Source organism: Microcaecilia unicolor, chromosome 3, assembly GCF_901765095.1.
Source record: "Microcaecilia unicolor chromosome 3, aMicUni1.1, whole genome shotgun sequence".
NCBI classification, from domain to species: Eukaryota; Metazoa; Chordata; class Amphibia; order Gymnophiona; family Siphonopidae; genus Microcaecilia; species Microcaecilia unicolor.
In genome coordinates, this window is record NC_044033.1 from 93,473,084 (window position 1) to 93,489,208 (window position 16,125).

At 43.8% G+C, this 16,125-nt stretch overlaps 1 protein-coding gene across 3 annotated transcripts in view; it reads left to right on the plus strand.

Annotated features, from left to right (window-relative positions):
- Window positions 1-7,589, plus strand: part of LOC115464256 (uncharacterized protein At4g38062-like) — a 101,648-nt gene extending 94,059 nt beyond the window's left edge. For all 3 annotated transcript variants that reach the window (XM_030194658.1, XM_030194656.1, XM_030194657.1), the window contains one exon: window positions 7,265-7,589. In XM_030194658.1, the coding sequence (XP_030050518.1) occupies window positions 7,265-7,322 (58 nt within the window). In that variant the 3' untranslated portion in view covers window positions 7,323-7,589. The remainder of the gene's footprint in view (window positions 1-7,264) is intronic.
- The last annotated feature ends 8,536 nt before the right edge of the window (window positions 7,590-16,125 follow it).

Genomic DNA, 16,125 nt, shown 5'->3' on the forward strand with positions numbered 1-16,125 from the left:
ATAAATGTACATATAGGGCTAGATTCTATATATGGTGCCAAAAACAAATCGGCACTGAAAAAAGCGCTATTCTATAAGCTGTGTTAATAGTTAGAAGCGGTTTATAGAAGAGCACTTATGCCTGGGAATTATGCCTAAATTTAGGCACAGCCATTTATACCAGCTGAAACGTGGTGCAAATGTTCACTCCTACATTAGACATGTATCCCCATTATTCTACAACAACATGCATTAATTTTAGGAATGCCCCTGTTACGCCTGTGACACTCCCATTTCTGCATCCCTTTTTTCAGATCACATGTAGGTGTGGATCCTGCGCCTAAATTTACATGCATAAATGCCAATTTAATCTAATTAGTGCCAATAATTTTTTGTTAAAAAGCCTATTATTTGGTGCTAATTAGCTTGTCATTCAATTAAATTGCGTTTTGACGTCGAGGGCGGCGGACCTATCAGAGGTGCAAGGGCGGGGCAGAGAGAGATGGTTACAGAGCGACGAACCTAACGATCCTTACGAACCCTTCACTTCAGTGAAGCCACGGAGTCAGCTTCACAACGTTGCAAGTGGGTGGCTGGAGGGGGGGAAAGAGAGGGGGCAACTACCCTGGAACTGGGAGGGAGGGAGAGAGGGGGGGCAATGACCCTGGAACTGGGTGGGTGGGAGGGGGGCCGGACCCTGGAACTTGGAGGGGGGCCAGGCAGACCCTGAAACTGGGAGGGAGGGGGGAAAAGACCCTGGAACTGGGTGGGTGGGAGGGAGGGCGGACCCTGGAACTTGGAGGGGGGGCGGGCGGACCCTGAAACTGGGTGGGAGGGTGGGAGGCGGCCCCTGGCACACATTCTCATTCTCACACACACACACTCTCGCTCTCTTTGTCACACACACTCACACATTCACTCTCTCTCTGTCACACACACTCACACATTCACTCTGTATCACACACTCACTCTCACACACACTCTGTAAAACACACACTCCAAGGAAAACCTTGCTAGCTCCCGTTTCATTTGTGTCAGAAATGGGCCTTTTTTCCTAGTTTTTTATAAAGACTCCTGAAGCAGGCTAACAGCCGAAACACAGTACTGTGTCGAGTCTTCATCAATAAACTTTCTATCATCGTTTGAAGTCTCCTCGTTTGCTTCTGGTTTGCCTGGTCTATTTCCCACTCCTTTCTGTACTGCTGCAGCCACTTAACACCAGATTGCTGGTAGGTATGAATGGGCAAGCCGAAGGGGCCCTTTTACTAAAGGGTTCCTGCGTGGCAACCCGGAACTACCACCAGCCCAACGCAGATGCCAGCGGTAGTTCTGCCCTCAACGTACGCCATTTCCAGCACTAGGGAAAATAGGTCCTTATCTTTTTACTGCAGCAGTTACCCTGTGGTAATCAGGCAGCACCGCGCACTGCCCGGTTACTGCTGGGTTAATGCGGGAGACCTTATTGCCACCCCCGAAATGGCTGTGCGGCAAGTGTGAACTTACCACACGGTCATTTCTTTTTTTCCACCTTTTTTACCCGCTGCAGTAAAAGGGGACTCTGCGCATGGCAAAAACACAGGCTGCCACTAGCGCAGAGCCCTTTTTACTGCAGCTTGATAAACGGGCCCCTACGTTTGGCAAGGAGTGTTCTATAAGTTGTGTGTGTGTACGTGGGAGACACGCCCATATCCCACCCATGTGTATGCCCCCCTTAGTTATGTGCTATGTCACTTATACACGCCCTTACAAAATAGTGCTTTGGGCTTTGTGCATGTAGGTGGCATGCTTTACAGCATTTGTGCATGAAAGGTGTGTGTAATGGCAGGTGCATGGTTATAGAATTGCTCTTTGCATGTGCTGTGTTTTTTTAATATATATATGATGATAGTACACCACTTCAGATGAACAGTGCTTTGGGAAATGATTTATGCATTTTTCTAAGATAGAAATAAATCCTCACAAGCCACTTACCCGGGTAAATGGGGTATTTGAAAATTGATGTGAAACAGAAGAAACAAGTCTCCTCAGAAATATGTAGCGTAAAACAAAACAGCGAAGATGACTCAAAAAGTGGACAGCGCTCCAGATAAAAATAACTGTTTATTGAAGGATGAATAAGACTCGACACAGCTGTGATTCAGCCCCACCAATATTTTGCCCAACTTAACCATCACTAAGTTTTTAGAGTAGAGAGTGGAGTCAGAGATTGGTTTCTTTGATCCCTCCAACCACAAAGGTGTTTCTCTGTCCCCTGAAAAGTCTCCTCATACTTTCCCTTTCAGAAAAGGGGCAACGTCCACCATAGGAGACAACTTTTCAGTATGATAGAGGCTGCTAAACCTAAGCGTATTTACTCCTTCGTGGACACAGTCAAGGAGTCTTCTTAATATTGGGGGTGCTCAAGCACCATTTTTCAGGAGAAAAGCCCTCAGAAACTAAAGGACTACAGCCTTTAGAATGATATGGTTAAATGTCTTAAATCACTATTTTGTTTCTAACATCGGGCAAAAACTCTGTATTACACTATTGTTGGTCTGAAATGTTTTAAACATAAACTTTTCTGGAAAATAAGAAAAGTCAGCACTTAGCTTACAAAACATCCTATGGTGCCACCATTTCACCCCTGTTGAGGCTTCGTCAGGAACCAGTGCTTATGGTCAAAACGCCAAATAAATGACAATGAATGACATACTCAGTTTTCAGCTCTGTGCTTCAAAATGGCGCTGACATGTCAGACGCTAACTTCAAATGTTTAAATACTGAGGCAGGATTATTTAATTAGCATAACCACGCCCCCACGAAGCTAAACATAAACATAATGAAAAATGTACATTCAAGAAAACTTATGATGTGATAATAGAACACATGCCAGTCCATGTTACTGTTTAAACCACCAGGTTCCAGACTGTTGAGGCAAAAAATCCATTTGGACTCACACCGTTGTAACAATAACTTTCTGTCTCCCCCTCGGTTAAGGGGTTCAATTTTATCTAATACACAGCATTTAAGATCTTCAAAGACATGTTGTGACTTAATACAATGATCCACTAGAGGTTCCTTGCAGGCTGCTCTCCTGATGTTTGAACGATGTTCAAGCAGTCTTACTTTTAATTGTCTGGTCGTCATACCCACATAGATTTTTAAACATGGACAAGTAATAGTGTGATAGCGTAATAGCATGATCTGATAAACAATTACTGAAATGTTTTAAAGCAAAAGTTTTTTGATTGACTTCATCTTTGAAGAACGTTGTCTGATGTGTGATGCGGCAAATTTGACATGTTCCACATTTAAAATGTCCCATAACTCAGTTGACTTTCTTCTGAGGTTTAATTGAAATATCAGCGGGGCATAACTTCTCCTTTAAATTCTTTCCTCTTGCGTATGCAATTCTCAAGTTCCAGTTCTTAAATATGGGCATAGATTGAACAATGTCCCAATGTTTTCTAACTAAGTTTGCAATCTTGGGGCTTGCTTCTGTGTACTTCATAATCATAGTGAAGATATCACGATTGTCTCCCCTAATGTTGGTATTGGATAGCAAGAGTTCCCTGTTGTTGTACTTCACTCTTTTGTAAGCAGACCTTAAAATCTGTCTTTTAATTTTTCCATCATGCTTTTGGATTGTTTTTTAAACATGTCAAAGTCAGAACATATTCTGCGTGCCCTAAGCATTTGAGAGAACAGGAGACTATTCTTTAAATGCACTGGATGACAACTCGAATTGTGTAAAAAGGTGTTTCTATCCGTATTCTTTTCAAACATTCTGGTATGAAAACCATTACTGCTTAATGAGACTTCAATATCTAAATAATTAATCTTTTCAAAAGAATGTTGCTCTGTAAACTGAATGTTAACATTACAGGAGTTCAACCAGCTCAAAAACTGGGATAACTCTTCAAGTGTGCCACTCCATAACATGAATACATCATCGATCTATCTCCACCATTCCATTATACGTTCTTTGAATGGCGAGTGGTCTATCCATTCTTCCTCAAACTTGGTCATGTATAATTTGGCAATTGAAGGAGCAAAACATGCACCCATTGCCAGCCCACTCGTTTGAAGATAAAAAGTGCCATCAAATAAAAAATAGTTCTCCATTAATGCTATTTTAGTTAATAACATGATGAAATGTCATTAACTAAAATAGAGCTGGTTACTATGATGTCCACTGGCAAAAGTACCCATTATGCAAGTCCTTTGAAAATTTCCCCAAAATAGGAAAGGGTTGATATTCAGGTGGCAGTGGTCAGCCTTATTCCATAAGTACATAAGCACCGCCATACTGGGAAAAGACCAAGGGTCCATCAAGCCCAGCATCCTGTCTCCGACAGCGGCCAATCCAGGCTTCAAGAACCCGGCAACCCCCCCCCCCCCCCCAAACAAACAAAAAAAATTAATAATGTTCAATGGACTTTTCCCTCAGGAGACTGTCCAAACCCCCTTTAAATTCCATAAGGCCAGCTGCTGTCACTACATTCTCCGGCAACGAGTTCCAGGGTCTAACTACACGCTGAGTAAAGAAAAACTTTCTCCTATTTGTTTTAAATCTACCATATTCTAGCTTCATCTTGTGTCTCCTGGTTTTGTTGTTGTTTGAAAGTGTAAACAAAGGCTTCACATCTGTCCGCTCTACTCCGCTCATTATCTTGTAGACTTCTATCATATCACCCCTCAGCCGCCTTTTCTCCAAGCTGAAGAGCCCTAACCTTCTCAGCCTTTCCTCATAGGGAAGTCGTTCCATTCCCTTTATCATTTTCGTCGCCCTTCTCTGCACCTTTTCTAATTCCTTTATATCTTTTTTGAGATGTGGCGACCAGAATTGGGCACAATACTTGAGGTGCGTTCGCACCATGGAGTGATACAACAGCATTATAACATCCTCGTGTTTGTTCTCCATCCCTTTCCTAATAATACTCAACATTCTGTGCGCTTTCTTAGCCGCCGCAGCACACTGAGCAGAAGTTTTTAACATCTTATCCACGATGACTCCCAGATCCCTTTCTAGGTCCGTAACTCCTAACGCGGAACCTTGCTGATATTCAATGCCAGGCCATTTCTGGGCACCAGCATTGAATATCTGGGCATACACAGACAGCTGAAACATAGCTGGTTAATTGTGATATTCAGCTCTTAACTGGCTATGATGAACCACATAAAGACAGGACTGTGTTTTAAGCAGTCCTATTTATATGGTTATCTGAGCCAGTTAAGGGCTGAATATTGGCTTTTAACTAGCTCAGTGCTGACTCCGCACCCAAACACACACAAAGTACCCAGTTTCGGCTTGAGGTCTAACCGGGCATTTTCAGTGGTACTATCTGGTTAAGTGCCACTGAATATGCCCAGTTAGCCCCAAACAAGCAATTTAAACAGCCAGGAGCTGTTTCTGGCCATTTTAAATTGCTTTGAATATCAGCCCTGAAGTGTTCAAAGTCCTTTATTGAGGAAAATAGTGATTTACCCTCTACCTTAGTTACATGAGAAATGCCAAGAGTTTCCAAGTTACCCAGTTCCAGGAGGGAGACATGAGGTCAGTCCAGAATTTCTGACAACCCCATCATGACGCATTATAGGACCTGCAGCACTGATGTCAATGGGTAGAATCAGTAACTACAAATACCATATTGTTTCAGGATGTAGGTTCAAAAACCAGGACTGGCCAAAAAGCCTCCCTCAATGTGATTAAAAGTGCACAGATTGCAGATGTTTTTTTTAACTGTATGTAAAACATCTCCAGAACTTTCTGGGAAATACTGTGCCCTGACACTCTATATGTATGGCTATTCAGCCTGCTGTCCTCTGAGACCATCTGTTACAGGTAAGCAACTTTAGTTTTACCTGCCTTAGAAGGATGAACATGCTTGGATCTGAACCTGTGTTTATGTAGCTGTTGATAGCAAATGTCTCACACGACTATGGCAGTTCTTCAGCATATACAACTTAAATGGACAGTTGATTTATTTATTTGTTTGTTTGTTTGTTTGTTGCATTTGTATCCCACATTTTCCCACCTATTTGCAGGCTCAATGAAGCTTACATAATACCGTGATGGTGATCGCCAATACTGGTATGAGAAATACAGAGTGGTAATTGCATTAAGGTTCAATAAGTGATAGGGTACATTGGGTAGTCAAGGGGAAAGGGTTAAGTTTTGTCCAGTTCTTGTCCAGTTCTTGAGGCAGATTCTACAGATTATGCATATCATGGGCAGGCCAGTGATCTTGGCATACAAACTCTCTAGTGGTCACCTAGGTACAACAGGTAGTGAAGCTGTCTCATCTGAAACAGGTTGTGATGTTGTGCATCTGCTGGGTTGGGCAGGCAGCAGCCAACAGAAGGGGGGTCATACGTCAAGCAGCAGTGGTACCATGCTGAGGGGGGGGCCCTTTTACAGCACGGCGGTAAGCCCAACTTGGGTTTACTGCACGATAATCTGGAACTACTGTCGGCCGAAAGCACGTACCGGCATTAGCTCCAGCCCCAATGCGTGCCATTTGTCATTCTACGGAAAATAGCTAGATACTTTCCAGTTCAGCACTAACCCAGTGGTAATTGGGCAACCGGGTTAACGCCAGAAGCCCTTAATGCCACCTCAATAAGTGGCGTTAAGTGCTCCCCCACCCCCGCATGGCCATGTGGTAAGTGAAATCTTATCGCATGGGCATGACATGTTTTGCCTTTTTTACCTGCTGCGGCAAAAAGGGCCCCCACTGCTAGCACAGGGCCCTTTTTACCACAGCTTGGTAAAAGGACCCCTGAGCTCCCTACGCTTACTGCTTATATAAGTAAAAAAAATATAAATAAAACAAAAAGAAAGGAAAATAAGGTGATACTTTTATTGGACTAGCTTACTGTAATATGTTTTTTGACAAGCTTTGGACAAAACTTCTTTTTCAGGTCAAAGTATGAGTTTATATTGTTAGTCCAATAAAAAAGTATCACCTTATTTTCCTTTCTTTTGTTTTATTTCTCTTTATTACATTTGTAGTAGACTAACACAGCAACCACACTACTTTTCAAACAGACAGGCATCAGAAATGAGACAAGGAAATCACCGCAACAGAGATAGAGAAATCTGGAAGGACCAGGAAGACCCTAAGCAAAAGAAAAAAATGGATACATGAGAACAAATAACTTAAATGGAGGTTATCTGAAAACTATTCAGTCTAGTAATCATCAAATATCTCACACACCTGATGTACATATACAGCAAACAACATTTTGTAGAATTTGTAAGCCACTGAACAAAAATATTAACTTATTGTTCTTATCTAAACAGGAAAATAGAAATGAAAGAACACCAGGATCCTTCTGATCAAAAGACTGTGCAATTCTAACTTCTATAGCAGTCTTCTTCGACCGGCGAGCACAGATTACTAAGGAGTAAGTCACCTTCTCAAGGATGTATGTAGTGAGCCCCATGTGACTTACAGCTCAGAATCATCCTCTCTTCATAATGGAACAGGAATTCAAGTGGCTCATTTGGCCATTAAAGATCTACGGCTGGAAGTATTCACCTTCTAGGGACTGTCTATTATCATTACAGCTATGAGCTTTGGTTCAAGGCCTGACTTTGTTTCAGGATCTAAAATGAGAGAAAACCTTACAGGCCCAGGACTCTAACCTGAACTTCAGTGTGACTGCAGAACTCATGATCTGTTGTGACATTCATGCAGCAGAATGAGGAACAGGCTTAAGTGCAAAAACAGAGTAACATCGTTTAGCAACATGGTGGTCACAGGTGTTTTAGTGAAAAACAGTACAAGATAACTCCTCAGGAAGATTAACTAGTCTATTGTTAGCTTTTCCAGTAAATACTGGCCAACTCATTACCATAACCAATCAGTGTTAACCATTATATTAGCATATATCCAATAAATGGGATTATTGTCAGATTACCTATGTATGACCTGTTATGCTAATGAACATATATAAGTGATTGTACTTCCTACTTCAATTGAGAGAGACAGTCACAGCCAGTACCTTTGTGCAAGCAGGGCTGCTCACTCTCATGAGAAACCAATCAATTGTATCTGCATTGGCAAGTAATCCTATTGCTTTCTCATAAGTAGCCTTGAGTCTTTTATATCTGCAAGTTGGCTTTAGCTGGTAATTTGGGGTGAGGGCGAAAAAGACCCTAAAATAAAACATTAGAGACTCAGACCCAGAGAACACCTATGTGTAGCTGTGGTACTGTACGCCCATAAGCAATTGATTGTACATATACTTGGAAAATAATAAATAAAAGTATGTGATTGCTTATATATTCTTTGGAGTCTCAGATAGAGCAGTACTTTTGTATAGCAATGTTCTGTACTCGCAGTGAGATATCACTGATCTGCTAATTGTACAAATACTTGATAAGAAATAAGGTATCTAATTAAACTCCTGATGCAGCCTTGGGTGATTTATTTCTTCCTGGTATTTGTGGGTGAACCACCATATAGGGAGGGATAAATTGACCCTAAAAATACAGGACACATGAACAAATCTCCAAAGGAGAGAAAAATAGAACATTAAAAATACTGTATAGGCTTTATCATCATGCTTTCAGAAAGAAAGAAATCCAAATTTGAACTTGTTTTAAATGCCCAAAACAAAGAATAAGTGACCACACCTAGACAAGTCACATCAGGACTGTTTAAAGCATTTCCCCCTCCTCATGCTAATAAGCATTTGCTTGATTACATAATTTCCTAGATCTTTATACATCTTTTCTACCATTGGTTATTTGTATCTGAAGAACTATACAACTTCCATTTGGCTATGGAGGAACACAGCCTGTCCTCTCCTAGCCATGCCCATTAAGGCTGCAACTATGTCTGAAGTAAAGCAGAATAAAATTCATTGAAAACTGTTTTACTAGGTATTTGAAAATGAAGAGTGCAACAAAACACTATTCACATCAATATCCTGAGGAAATGTAATTGGAGGTGTAGCTTATTATTTACAGCTTGATGCTTTAGCTGGATTACAGAGCAATAGACATACATAATATTTACTACTTTTCCACAGCATCAGTTTCCTGTTCTCTCTTTTCCTTGCATACTTGACACAAATTTGGAACAAGGTGTGCAGCATAATTTGCAGAGTCCCAGGAATCTGGTCACAAGACAAGCACTTTTGGTATGGTTCTCCGAATCAAATGGAGTCTGCCAACTGGACTGGTTCATGGTATTCCTCACCCTAGGTGATTTTTTTAGCCCTGCAGCCCTCTCAGTTAGTTTTCAGGCCTCTAGCCCACCTGCTTGTAAGAGAGTTGATCATTAAACTTATCAATCATCAGTGGTGCAATCTACTATATACTATAATGGTCATAGAGCATTTTAAGTAATAGCCGTGCACAATGGAAATGATATCAAGCAACCTGGGAGCCAATCTGGACTGCCATGCCACATAGGACTCGTAGTTGAATGCTTAATATGGGGCCATGATATTTTGCTATCACCTGGTGATAAATTCTGAAAATTGCTCTACTGTATTGTTTTATCTGTTCTGGTTCTGGCATAAGGAACCCCATCAAATCAGACTATAACAGTCTTTTGGCTTTATTTTTGTTATAGTAGAGCATTATTTGGGGAAGGATAGGGTTATATTTATAAAAGTAATATTGAACTAACCTTTCATTATGAATAAGCTATTTAAATAAATTGCTTATAGCACTAACCAGTTTAGTTGTTCGTTGTTTGTAAATTTCTTTTCCACAAAAATAATTTGGAAAAAACCCCTTCTCAATCATGATCACACAAAATATCTAGGAGAAAGTCATCCTACCTTACAACTATTCCCCTTGATTTACTAACCCCCCCCCCCCCCACCACCACCACCAGTTGTTCCATCTTCAGTCCTTGTGCCATCTTTATATTTTAACATTACGCCTATTTGTAATAAGACTTTGATATTTAATTAGAGATACAGAAGTGGGTTTTGCTTTCATTGTTGAAACTTGGCTCTCTGACATTAATAGTCTATTGTTGATAGATTCCTGCACTTTGGGTTATAAAGTTAAACACAGCCCTAGATTGGATAAAAAGGGTGGGGGAGTAATGATTATATAGAAATGCATTTTTATTTCGTTTTAATGGATTTCCAGGTGTCTATGGGATTGGAATGGATGTTATGCAAATTATAAGACACCTCTGATAATGATCCAGTTGGGATTTTGTTGTTTTATAGATCTCCAGGAAGTTGGCTAACATGGAGGGGCATAATCGAACGGGGACGACCATCTCTAAGGGCGCCCATCTGTAAGGACGTCCCGGCTCCAGGGCGGGGAAGCCCGTATTATCAAAACAAGATGGGCGTCCATCTTTCGTTTCGATAATATGGTCGAGAACGCCAAAATCCCAACATTTAGGTCGACCTTAGAGATGGTCGTCCCCTGTTTTCGGCAATAATGGAAACCGAGGACGCCCATGTCAGAAATGACCAAATCCAAACCATTTGGTCATGGGAGGAGCCAGCATTCGTAGTGCACTGGTCCCCCTCACATGCCAGGACACCAATCGGGCACTGCAGTGGACTTCACAAATTGCTCCCAGGTGTATATCTCCCTTACCTTGGGTGCTGAGCCCCCCAACCCCCCCCCAAAAAAACCCCCACTCCCCACAACTGTACAACACTACCATAGCCCTAAGGGGTGAAGGGGGGCACCTACATGTGGGTACAGTGGGTTTCAGGTGGGTTTTGAAAGGCTCCCACTTACCACCACAAGTGTAACAGGTAGGGGGGGATGGGCCTGGGTCCGCCTGGCTGAAGTGCATTGCACCCACTAAAACTGCTCCATAGACCTGCATACTGCTGTCAGGGAGCTGGGTATGGCATTTGAGGCTGCAAAAACATTTTTTAAAGTTTTTTTTAGGATGGGAGGGGGTTGGTGACCACTGGGGGAGTAAGGGGAGGTCATCCCGGATTCCCTCCGGTGGTCATCTGGTCAGTTCGGGCACCTTTTTGAGGCTTGGTTGTGAAAAAAAATGGAGCAAGTAAAGTCGGCCAAGTGCTCATCAAGGACGCCCTTCTTTTTTCCATTATCGGCCGAGGACACCCATCTGTTAAGCATGCCCCAGTCCCGCCTTCACTACGCCTCCGACACGCCCCCGGGAACTTTGGTCGTCCCCGCGACGGAAAGCAATTGAGGGTGCCCAAAATTGGCTTTCGATTATGCCGATTTGGGCGACCCTGAGAGAAGGACGCCCATCTCCCGATTTGTGTCGGAAGATGGGCGCCCTTCTCTTTCGAAAATAAGCCTGATAGTAACATAGTGAATGGCGGCAGATAAAGACCTGAACGGTCCATCCAGTCTGCCCAACAAGATAAACTCATTTTACATGGTATGTGATACTTTATATGTATACCCGAGTTTGATTTGTCCTTGCCTTTCTCAGGGCATAGACTGTACAAGTCTGCCAAGCACTGTTCCTGTACTTAAAGTTCTGAAGCTAACGAAACCCCTTAAAATGTACACTCCAGCCCATCCATATCTATTCAGCCACGATCAGGGCACAGACCGTAGAAGTCCGCCCAGCACTGGTTTTACTCTCCAATTGCCGGCGTTGTCACCCAATCTCCGCTAAGATTCCATGGATCCATTCCTTCTAAACAGGATTCCTGTGTTTATCCCACGCAAGTTTGAAATCCATTACCTTTTTCATCTCCACCACCTCCCGCGGGAGGCCATTCCACATATCTACCACCCTTTCCATGAAAAAATACTTCCTAACATTACTCCTGAGTCTGCTCCCCATCAACCTCAATTTATGTCCTCTAGTTCTACTAGAACAGTGATGGCGAACCTATGGCACACATGCCAGAGAGGGCACACAGAGCCCTCTCTGTTGGCATGCATGCCGCCCGTCGCCTCAGCCCGTTCCAGCCCTCACCACCCACTCAGTGTCAAGCATTCCTTCCTCCCTCCCTCCCACCCGGCACCAGCCCGCCCGGCCTCTATCCCTCCCTCTGAGCACGAAATTTAAAAGTCTTCCCTTGTCGGGGTTAAGGCGGCGTCAGCAGTAGCAGTGAAAAGTGGGCTGCTGGTTTGGCGCGCCTTCAGCCTTCCGTCTCTCAAGCTCTGGTCCCGCCCTCATTTCCTGTTAGGGCGGGACCAGAGCTTTAGAGACGGAAGGCTGAAGGCGCGCCGAACCAGCAGCCCGCTTTTCACTGCTACTGCTGACACCGCCTTAACCCCGACAAGGGAAGACTTTTAAATTTCATGCTCGGAGGGAGGGATGGAGGCCGGGCGGGCTGGTGCCGGGTGGGAAGGAGGGTGGCCTGGTGCCTGCTGCCGGGTGGGTGGGAGGGAGGCCTGGTGGATGGCCTGGTGCTGGCCTGGTGCTGGGTGGGAGGCCTGGTGCTTGGTGCTGGGTGGCAGGCCTGGTGCTGGGTGGGTGGCCTGGTGCCTGGTGCTGGGTGGCCGGGAGGGAGGCCTGCCTGGTGCTGAATGGGAGGGAGGCCTGCCGCTGGGAGGGCAGGGGGGAGAGGAGGGTGGCTGGACATGGGTGGCTGGAGGGGAGGCAGGGGAGAGAGGAGGGTGGCTGGGACATGGGCGGCTGGAGGGGAGAGGAGGGTGGCTGGACATGGGTGGCTGGAGGGAAGAGGAGGGTGGCTGGACATGGATGGAGGGCAAGAAATGAAGAAGAAAGGAGGAAAGTAAAGAAATAAATGGAAAGGAAGCCCTGGAAACGGAGTTAAGAGAACAGATAGAGAGCAGCAGAATCAGCGACTAGGACCAATATGGATAGAAAAACAAAATCACCAGACAACAAAGGTAGAAAAAATCATTTTATTTTCATTTTAGTGTTTGGAATATGTCCAATTTGAGAATTTACATCTGCTGTCTTATTTTGCACTGGGTATACTGGAGCTGTAACAATTTACAGAAATGATTTATAATGAAAGAAAATCATGTTATTTTTTTCTCCTATACTAATATAATATTTTCAATGATGTCTGTTTATATGCGCCATGGCTGGTGTAAGGGGGTGTGGCTATCATAGGGGTGGAGTCATATGTGGTGACCCCGCCCATAATGAGTACCGGCACTTCGCGATAGATTTTGGGTTGCTGTTTGGGCACTCGGTCTCTGAAAGGTTCACCATCACTGTACTGGAACGTCAGTCACAGTTTTTTGAGATTGTACTGTGTGCTTCTACAAAATTCACACAGGGGGTCTTTTACTAAAGATTAGCTCAAGTTATCTGCAGCAGGGCCTATTTTATTCCTATGGGCCTTGTTGCAGATAACTCAAGCTAATCTTTAGTAGAAGACCCCCACAATTGCCTATTGCAGGAAACCTTAATTTACATCTAGAGAATATTTTAGATAACAATGTTTGGGATTTGTTAGCTTAAATTCCTTGCAGGTTATTCTACTCTTCCTACTCATGAAAAGGGTCATTCATTAGATCTTATTGTATGTTCTTATAATCCAATATTACCATCAAGTATGCTAACATCATTTTTGTTCTGGACATCCAGTTTCATGGTCAGATCATTATGTAGCACCTGCCTAATGCAGCTTAAAATGGCGTACCAAGGGCTGCGGAAAAGCAACACTGGGCCTTTAAGACTGGGACAATTGAAGTTCTTTATTGGTGACCCAACACGGGCCGTGTTTCGGCGTTAAACAACGCCTGCCTCAGGGGTCAAAGAAAAACTCTGTGAACATACACGTGATATTACTTCAATGCCCCAACGTAAGGTGAAAATGTTCACTATTCGCCGCACAGGCGAAAGAGCTCAATAAAGAGTCGTCTCAATTGCACAGAAAAGCGCTTTTACGTTGGGCCATTGAAGTTATATCACGTGTATGTTCACAGAGTTTTTCTTTGACCCCTGAGGCAGGCGTTGTTTAATGCCGAAACACGGCCCGTGTCGGGTCACCAATAAAGAACTTCAATTGTCCCAGTCTTAAAGGCCCAGTGTTGCTTTTTTTCTGTATGCTTCTTGTGTATGCTGTTATACCCTCTCTATTCGTGCTGTACCAAGAGGTGCGTGCATCGTGCAGTAACTGTCAAATGTACATGGTGAAATCGAAGGTGAAGGGGAGGAATATGTAGAAGCTGATAAAGATAAGGTGAAGTTGCTCAACAAATATTTCTGTTCACAGCTGAAGGACTGCGAGTAGAACCGCAGAAGACAAACCCAAATAGGAATGGAGGGGTGATAGTCCCTGATCAATTTTCAAAGGACTGTGTTTGTGAGGAGCTGGCTAAACTAAAGGTGGACAAAGCAATGGGGCTGATCTTTTCAATGCTTCTCTAGAGTCAGGAGTGGTTCCAGAGGACTGGAGAAGAGCACAGGTGGTCCCTCTTCACAAAAACGAAAGTAAGGAAGAGGGTGGGAACTACAGGCTCGTAAATCTGACTTCTGTGGTAAGTAAACTAATAAAAACATTTTTACAACAAAGAATAGTAAAGTTTTTTTAATCCAATGGATTAGAGGGCCCAAGGCAAATCTGATTAATTTCTTTGACTAAGTGACCAGAGAATTGGATTGAGGGAGAGCGCTAGATGTAGTGTATTTAGTTTTTAGCAAAGCTTTTGACATGGTTCCACATAGATGACTAATAAATAAACTAAGTGCCCTTGATATGACCTAAACTGACTGACTGAGTTAGGAACTGGTTGAGTGGAAGGCGACGGAGGGTAGTGGTAAATGGAGTTCAATCTGTGGAAAAAGGATGTTACCAGTGGTGTGCCACAAAGTTCAGTTCTTGGGTCAGTTCTTTTTAACGTTTTTGTAAGTGATATTTCTGAAGGGCTGTCTGGTAAGGCTTGGCTTTTTGCGGATGATACCAAACTCTGCAATAGGGTAGACACCTCTGATGGTGGAGATAACATGAGGAAGGACTTAGCAAAGCTAGAGGAATGATCTGAAATTTGGCAGATTATATTTAATGCTAAAAAATATGTAAGGTCATACATTTGGGTTGCAAAACCCCAAGGGAATGGTACAGTTTAGGAGGTGAAGAACTTTTGCATACGAAAGAGAAACAGACTTGGACGTGATCATATGTGATAATCTTAAGGTGGCTAAACAGGTAGAAAAGGCAATGGCGAATGCTAGAAGGATGCTTGGGTGCAAAGGGAGATGAATAGCCATTAGGAAAAAGGAGGTGATGAGGCCTCTGTATAAGACTCTGGTGAGACCTGATTTAGAATATTATGTACAATTCTGAAGACCGCATCTTCAAAAAGATATAAACAGGATGGAGTCAGCCTAGAGAGCGGCTACTAAAATGGTCCGTAGTCTTTGTCATAAAGCATACAGACTTATTATGTATTCTTTGGAAGAAAGGCGGGGGAGAGGAGATATGATAAAAACATATAAATACCTATGCAGCATAAATGTATAGGAGGCAAGTCTCTTTCAACTGAAAGGAAGCTCTGGAATGCAGGGTCATAGGATGAAGGCGAAAGGGGACAGACTCAGAAGTATCCTGAAGAAATACTTCTTCATGGAAAGAGTGGTGAATTCATGGAACGGCCTCCCAGAGGAAGTAGTGGAGATGAAAAAAGTATCTGAGTTTGGGATAAGTGCAAAGGATCTCTAAGGGCATGGGTGTAGTTTGGGGGAGCAAAAGGGGCATTGCCCTCTAATTGGCTTGCCACCTCTGGCATTGCCCCAAGTGCTACAGCATCTCCCTCCCACCCCACTCCTCACAGGCTCCAGTATCGCTCTCCTTCCCACCCACCCCCTCTGTGCTGCTGTCTTTCACTCTTTCTGGGCCACCAGCATCATTAGCAATGTAAGCAAACTGCCTTTGGCCTGCCCCAGAAGCCTTCTCTCTGTTGTAACTTCCTCTTCTTATATTAGCTTACATTGCTAATGCTGCCAACTGCCCAGAAAGATTGAAAGACAGCAGCACAGTGAGAGAGTGACAGCGGCCCTCAAGGGGGGGGGGGGGAGGGAGGACAGAAGGAGAGTGGCACTGGACCTCGCAGAGGGGGAGGAGAGAGTCATACTGGACCTCACAGGCAGAGGGAAGAAGGAGAGCAACACTGGACCTCGCGGGGGAGGGGAGAGGGAGAGCAGCACAGAACCTCATGGGGGGAGGAGAGGGAGAGAGGCACTGGACCTTGCAGGGGAGAGGAGAGGGAGGAGAGAGAGAGAGAGAGAGAGAGCAACACCCACTGATGGGGAG